The sequence below is a fragment of the Enhydra lutris genome, unplaced genomic scaffold (genome assembly GCF_002288905.1).
Source record: "Enhydra lutris kenyoni isolate GAN:26980312 unplaced genomic scaffold, ASM228890v2 scaffoldscaffold12, whole genome shotgun sequence".
Lineage (NCBI taxonomy): Eukaryota > Metazoa > Chordata > Mammalia > Carnivora > Mustelidae > Enhydra > Enhydra lutris.
In genome coordinates, this window is record NW_019154096.1 from 48,157,100 (window position 1) to 48,165,047 (window position 7,948).

The following is a 7,948-nucleotide window of genomic DNA, read 5'->3' on the forward strand; positions in this document are numbered from 1 at the left end:
TTATCCCAAAGAGATAAAAATTTATGGTTGCACAAACACCTGTTCATCAATGTTTACAGCAGCTCGATTTGTAAGAGCTGTAAACAAGACACAACCCAGATGTCCTTCAATGGGTGAATGGTTAAACAAACTGTGGTACATCCACACCACGGAATAAAGACAAATCAGGAAAGAATAACTAGACAGAAGATCAATAAGGAAACACGGGTATTGAACCACATGCAGACCAATCGGACCCAACAGACATACAGAACACTACACCCAACAACAGGAGAATACACATTCTTCTCAAGTGCACAGGGGATATTCTCCAAGATACATCATGTTGGACCACAAAACAATCTTAAATTTAGGAAGACTGCAATCATCAAGTATCTTTTCTGACACTAATGGAATGAAGAACTCAACAGCAGAAGGAAAACTGGAAAATTAAAAAAAAAAAAATGGAACTTAAACAATACTCTCCTGAACAACCAATGGGACAAAGAAAAAAATCACAAGGGAAATTAGAAAATATTTTGGGACAAATAAAAATTAAAAAAACAACATACTAAAATTTACAGGATGTGGCAAAAGCTAAGAGGGGACTTCGTAGCAGCAAACACCTCATTAAAAAAGAAGCAAAATCTCACAAGTAAGCAAACTTTACATCTTCAAGGGACAAGAAAAAGAAGAAGTAAACCCAAAGTTGGCAAAAGGAAGAAAATAATAAAGGTTAGAGCAGAATCAAACAAAACAGAGAAGAGAAAAACAACAGAAAACCATCATCAAAACTATGAATGTGCTGTTTTTAAAAAGATCAACAAAACTGATAAACTTTTAGCTAGACTCAGAAAAAGGGAAGACCCAAATAATAAAAAACAGAAATGAAAGAAGAGACATTACAGTGGATCTGACAGAAAGAAAAAGGGTCAAAAGAGATTATTATGAACAATATGCACAAACTGGATAACCTAGAAGAAATAGATAAATTCCTAGAAACATCCAACCTACCAAAATGAAATCATGAAAGGAAAAAATCTGAGCAGACCTATAATAAATGACAAGATAGACTCAGTAATCAAGTCTTCCTACAACAAAAAACCCAGGACCAGATGGCTTCATTGGAGAATTCCACCAAACAATGAAAGCAGAACTGACACCAGGGCACCTGCGTGGCTCAGTTGTTTGGGCGTCTGACTCTTGATTTCCGCTCGGTCATGATCTCAGGGTTGTGGAATTGAGCCCCGTGTAGGGTTCCACACGCTGCGGGATACACTGTTGGTTGGGAATGTAAAATAGCACAGGATTACAGAAAACGCTATGAACATTCCTCAAAAGATAAAAAATAAAATTACTATATGATCCAGCAATCTCATTTTGGGGTATCTAGCCACAAAAATTAAAATCGGGATCTCGGGGCTCCTGGGTGGCTCAGTGGGTTAAAGCCTCTGCCTTCGGCTCAGGTCATGATCCCAGGGTCCTGGGATCAGGCCCCGCATCAGGCTCTCTGCTCAGCAGGGAGCCTTCTTCCCTTCCTCTCTCTCTGCCTGCCTCTCTGCCTACTTGTGATCTCTGTCAAATAAATTTTAAAAAATAATAATAAAAATCTTTAAAAAAATCAGGACCTCAAAAATATATCTGCACACTCATGTTCACTGTAACATTAGTCACAATCGCTGAGGGGTGGGAGCAGTCTGAACGTTTGCTGACAGATGAATGGATAAAGCAAATGTGGTACTAGAAGATGGAGGATAGCTGAGCCTTAAAAAAAAATCTTGTCACATGCTGCAACATGGATGAACCTTGATGACATTATGCTGCGTGAAATAAACCAGTCACAATATGACAAGTACCACATGATTCTACTTATGTGAGGTTCCTCAAGTAGTCGCTCTGAGAAACCGAGTGCAAGGGGCACCTGGGTGGCTTGGTCAGTTAAGCATCAGACCCTTGGTTTCAGCTCAGGTCATGATCTCAGGGTTGTAGGATCGAGCCCATGTCTGGCTCCTCCCTGGGTATGGAGCCTGCTTAAGACTCTCTCTCCCTCTCCCTCTGCCCAGAGTGGGAGGGGGAAAGGGAGCTATTCAGTGTATACAGAATTTCAGTTTCACAAGATGAAAAAAGTCCTAGAGATCTGTTGCACAATGACCCGAATATAGTTACCAGTCCTATACACTTAAAAATGATTAAGATGGTCTATTTTACATTAAGTATTTTTTACCACAGTGAAAAAAAAAAATCCTTAGAGCAGGAAAAAAGGGAACTACTGGTACATAAGACAACCTGAATACATCGAACAGATTTCCAGTGAATTATGCTGAGTAAAAAAAGACAATTCTAGAAAATTGCCTCTTGTATGATTCCATTAATAGAACATTCTTGAAATAACAGAAGTATAGAAATGGATAGCAGGGGCACCTGGGTGGCTCAGTGGGTTAAAGCCTCTGCCTTCAGGCTCAGGGCTCAGGTCATGATCCCAGGGTCCTGGGATCGAGCCCGCACTGGGCTCTCTGCTCAGCAGGAAGCCTGCTTCCCCCTCTCTCTCTGCCTGCCTCTCTGCCTACTTGTGATCTCTGTCTGTCAAATAAATAAATAAAATCTTAAAAAAAAAATGGATAGCAGATTAGTGGCTGCAGATTAGTGGCTGCAGGGGGTTAAGAGGGGCACAGCGCGGGGGGGGGGGTGGCAGGGTAAGTGGGTGTGGCTACCCTTGTAGGGATGGAAATCTTCTCTGTCTTGGCCACACCAATGGCAACATTGTCTTTTTGATACTGTGCTATAGTTTTCAAGGTGGTACCACTGAAGGGAACTGGGTAAAGGGTATAGGGGACCTCTCTCCATTATTTCCTCTGACTGCATGTGAATCTACATTTACTTTAAAATAAAGAGTTTAATTAAGCTTAAGAAATCTTTCTCCACACAAGGGAGGGTTAAGTGCCAACTGGAAAAAATGCAGAGATTTTAGTACTTGGTGGTTCTGTCAGTGGGGCTGAAGCAGGCAGGCTGACTCAGAAAAACTCTTCATGTCTGAGGTGCCTCAACTTGGTTACCCTGTCGTTCACCAAAACATGCAGTTCTGAGAAACCCTAGATAATCCTTTTGGGAAAGGGAGCCTAGCCAGAAGGCTCCAAGTTTTAGTCTTCAAAGGCCTAGATGTTGGACTTGTAATAAGAAACCAGAGGAATAATTATGGCCATCAGGAGAGGAGGGAGGAACGCCCAGACTCTAGAGCCAGTTTTCTGGGAGCCGTAGGCAAGTTTAGCCACGGGGGTAAAGAGCCACCGCCATGATGGAGATTTTCTTCTGATCCAGCTCCCAATGAGTCAAGGTTAATACAATCGCTCTGACATCATTTGAATAGAGAACAATGCATCCCTTTATTTCCGCTGCACCTGCTTAGAAATATACCTTGTGAGTATACGGGGGAGGGCGGGGATTGCCTGAGAACACAAGCTGCAAAGCCAGTGTCTTTGTTTTTGTTGTTGTTTTAAGATTATTTCTTTAACTGAGAGAGAAAGTAGAGCAAGCAAGAGAGAACATGAGTGGGGGAGGGGGGTGGGGCAGAGGGAGAAGCAGGCTCCCCGCTGAGCTGGGAGTCTGATGCAGGACTCAATCCCAGGACCCTGGGATCATGACCTGAGCTGAAGGCAGATGCCCAACCGACTGAGCCACCCAGGCGTCCCATCCAGTGTCTTTGGACTGCTGTGTCAGGTAAGGGAACCCAGCCACTCCATCAGAAAGGGGACGGACTGGACTGGCTGGCTGGACTTGAGCTACGATGCTAGAAAGAAAGCGGTCTACTGGGAGTCGTAGCAACATCTTCTCCAGAACACTTATCCACATGCTTCTGCCCTTCAGGAGCCCCCAGTACTCAGAGGTGAAATCAGTGACAACTGGCATTCACTGAGCACTGTGCCAGGTGTGGTCCGCACACGTCACCGTCACCGCATTCTCTAAATAACCTGCTGGGGAGGCGGAAAGCCTTACGTGCACCTTGGAGATGGGGAGGCTGAGTCTCACAGAAGTTACATGGTCTGCCCGACATAAGAGGCCTACCTGGGATTCACGGGCCCTCTGGCCACGAGACGTGTACCTTTCGGCAAGTATAGAGCGGCATCACATCTACAAGAAAACCCAGGCCCTGAATCACCAGAAAATGACCAGAGCCCTTCAAGTTGGCTGAAAGAGGTCAGAGCACAGGTGAAAGCTTTCAGCTGAACAGGGCAACATTTCCTCCACCCACGTGGTACACAACAGGGACTCAATACATGAGTGTTAAGTGAAACTGCCCCAAAGGCTGTCCCACTCAGCTGTGTGTGTGTCCTGGGAGGCCAGGTGGCAGATGGTGCCCTCTTGCCTGCCATCTCAGTTTAATCTGGAAACATCAATGCTGTCTGTATTCTGGTCACATGGGGACGCGGCCCTGGGACGCCCAATGAGACAGGGAGCCACGCACACACACACTGGGCTGCTTTGAAGTGTCTGGGACAAAGAAACTCAAGAGGGAGCCCCGGGGAATCAGTGATGACCTCAGACGCAAAGTATGAAGTGAGCCAATTCTCAAACCTCGGTGAATGTTACAGACTTAACAACGCGGGTGAGTGAGAGCTTGGGGCCTTCTGCTGACCGAGCAAGGTAGCTACCTGTGGCTGCCGGCCGCACAGGCGAGTCTGTCTCTGCCGAGAATGCACAAGCAGCCTCTCTGAAGCGGGCCGGGAAGCAGACCCTCACGACGGGCAGCACAGCCCTTTTGGGCCCTGCCTCTGCCACGGGCTGCTGGTATTCCTGCGGTTTCTGGATTTATCCTCAGAGTCTGGGGTGAGGTTGAAGCACGGCCCCCTGTGCTGAGAAAATCTGGAAGGAGGGCCCTGACAGTGGGAAGACTCAGCAAGGCTACAACCAGAAGGTCTGCGACAGGAGGGGACAGGGGCTGGAGGAAAGGCTTGCACAAGTCCCAACAGTTTCAGACTTAACGGTTTCAGAAAGAGGGGAGCAGGTGGGGAGCATAAGAAAAGAAAGAAGACATTAATGAAGGAAAAACCACCAAAGCCAGACTAAAAATACTCCCCCAGCACATATTTTTCCCAATGCATAGCATTTCTTTCAATCAAGGATGTGTCATTTCCTGGCTTATTAAATTCAGATCATGGAACATTCCACTCGGGGACAGTAAAAGAGGGTCAGGTTCTCAGCCTCCCCCATCATGAAAGAAGCAAAGAACAGGGATCATGGCCCTTGGCGTTCGGCCGCTCAGCTCCCCACGGGGCTGTCGGTGGAAAGCCCAGGGGGCCCAGCATGACATGCCTTCTCAGATTCCCCCACAAGCCCCCGCAGTCACCTGGAAGGCTATCATCACCCCAAGCCACTCAGCCCCTGCAGGAATCATAATCTGGGGAAGAAGCAGCATGAGTAGTCACCTTGTCTCGGTTACTACAATAAATATCAGTGACCTTGAACATCTTGTAACAAAGCCAAAGTCACTCAGCAAAACATCTCTCCTTCTAGACTCTAAGGAACTTAAAGGAAATTGTGGAGCCTTTCAGCTGGGCCCAGGGACCTGCATACAGTGGGTGTCCAGTAACGTCCATCTCCCTTTCCCAGAGAGAGGGCAACAGCTATCTGCATGGTCTGGTGAAGGAACCCTTGGGAGGGACAGCACTTTCCACACATTTATGTTGTCTGGAACCTCCTGTGCCTTAACCTCTCCCAACCTGCATCTGAAGCAACGGGTGTGCAATTTATTCACTGGAAGAGCTGGCGCGGTTCTTGTTCAAGTAAGAAACTGAACAGCAAACAGGCTTCGGCGCGAACACAAGCACTGAGGATTCCAAGCGGAAAGATGCTCAGAGATCAGACAAGATTCGGACCACGCGGTATTATCCAACCAATGTGACTCTCACCCACGTTTAAAAACCAGGTTTCAGGTTTTTAAAAAAGGCTTTCTGGTTTCCATGTCAGTGAAATTAACCAACCGAAATTAATGAATCAGCAGGGCTGCGGGAGCCACTCTGGGCCTGTGGCTGTGCAGCTGCCCACAGGCCATTCTGCTCCCCCTTGTCTGCACTCTGAGCTCTGTCGTGATCTTCCCACCCACCTTTGGGCATGTGAGGGGGCAACGCATGACCTAGTCCCTCATCTTTTCATCCCAGGGAACTGGTCCCACCTCCTATTCTCCTTTCTCAAACCCAGTTCCTTTGCTGTGGGCTGTGTAAGTCCCAGTGTTTCTGGATTCATCTTTGAAGAGTCTGGAATGGGGCGCCCGGGTGGCTCAGTCGGTTAAGCATTCGATCTCAGCTCAGGTCTGGACTCAGGGTTGTGAGTTCAAGCCCTGCGTTGGGCTCCATGCTGGGCGCAAAGCCTACTTAAAAAAAAAAAAAAAAGCAACCAAACAACAAATCTGGGATAGAGCAGACACTGGGCCCCCTCTGCTAGGAAGCCAGACAACACTTCGGATAAAGACTTAGAGGCAACTGTGGCCAAATGGCTGGTGACAGGAGGGGACAGGCCTCCCTAGCCCTGAGAAAGATGCTTCCTTAGGCCTCTCTACCCTGTCCGCCTGCAGCCCCCTCACCCCGCCTCTGCCCCCAGTCAGAACCTGTTCCGACAGACACACATTCATCTCCTCACAAACTTCTCTTCTATTGTTCCCACTCTGGGGGAAGAACAGTAAACACTTCATTCACAAAAACTCATCATGAAGTCCACGTCCCTTGCTCAGGTCAGATGGTGAACACCAGGAAGAGCCCCAAACTATACGAAAGAATGCCTCAGAAATCTGTAGGGCTGCCAGAGAAGGAAGGTGACCACTGAGAAGATGAGGATGACCGGAGAAATCCAGGAAAGAAGGAAATAGGTCTTGGGGAATAACTGATTCGTTTGTGCCAGGCGGAGTTCTAGGCATTTTACACATTACTTCTTATGGGCCAACAACCCTACAAGGCAGGTGGTATTTGCCCCTTTCTGGAGATAAGGAAAATGAAGGCAGAAAGCACGGTGCTGGGGTAGACATTTTTCTCTCTGGGCTGGAGGAGGCTCCAGCTCCCTCCACCTGCTGTGGACCATGAACCTGGTCCTGCTGGGAAGGGCCTTTTCCAGGACTGGCCTGTAGGGGGAATGCAAAGGCTACTTACGCTCTGCCGTTCGTGTCCTGCCCGCCGGCTGCTGTCTTGGACTCCAAGGCGTTGTTGAAGTTGGTTATGTTTTCAGAGGAATAGAGGCCAGCCGGGTTGTTGTACTGGTTTGTGATGACCCTGGGGGCAGAGCTGGAGGCCGGTGAGGCAGTGAAGGGCATGGCACTTCGGTTGTGGGCACTCCCTATGTGCAGCACCTCCTGTCGGCAGAGTTCAGAGCAGAAATCAGGGGGTGCTCAGTGCACACTGCTCGAGGGGCAGTGCAGGCTGAGCTCCAGAAAGGAAGCTCCGGGGGCCCTGGGTCCACACCAACCTTCATCGGAAGGACCCTGACACGCCCACTAGACAAACAGGCAATGAGCAGGGAAGCCTTAAGATGGGCGAGGGTGCGCCTTCGCACGCCAGCAACGCATTCTCGTTCTTCCCTGAGGCCCAGACAGGCCTGATCTGCTGCTGGGCGCCCCTGGGCACAACACCCCTACATGCCTTGGACCGCCAAGATCCAAGCTGGGGCTGACACACCCTTGCAGGGCACATTCCAGAGGGATTAGGGTACAAGGAGGAGAAGAACACAAGTCACTCGGTCTGTGTGCAGCAGGAGATGATAAAAGGTGGAGACAAATTCCCTAGGATCCAGGGGGTTACACCAGCAAGATAAGAAGCTGTGGGGCCACCGGGCGAAGCACTGCTGAGGAGGCCGGGGTGGCCCAGCGCTCGGGCAGGAAGGGGTAAAGGGAGCAGGGGATCTGCAGTTTCTTGCAGGAGGCCAAGGCTCACCAAATGGAAGGCTGGGAGCTACCTGCTAGAGGGGCGTGCCCAGGAGTCCCTCCAACTGT

General features: G+C 48.7%; 1 protein-coding gene across 1 annotated transcript in view; it reads right to left on the minus strand.

The window, feature by feature from the left end:
- The window catches only part of LOC111144915 (PDZ and LIM domain 1), a 46,527-nt gene that overhangs the window by 12,823 nt on the left and 25,756 nt on the right, over positions 1 to 7,948 (minus strand). Inside the window, exon 4 of the mRNA XM_022499520.1 lies at positions 7,113 to 7,312. Within this exon, the coding sequence (XP_022355228.1) occupies positions 7,113 to 7,312 (200 nt within the window). The remainder of the gene's footprint in view (positions 1 to 7,112; positions 7,313 to 7,948) is intronic.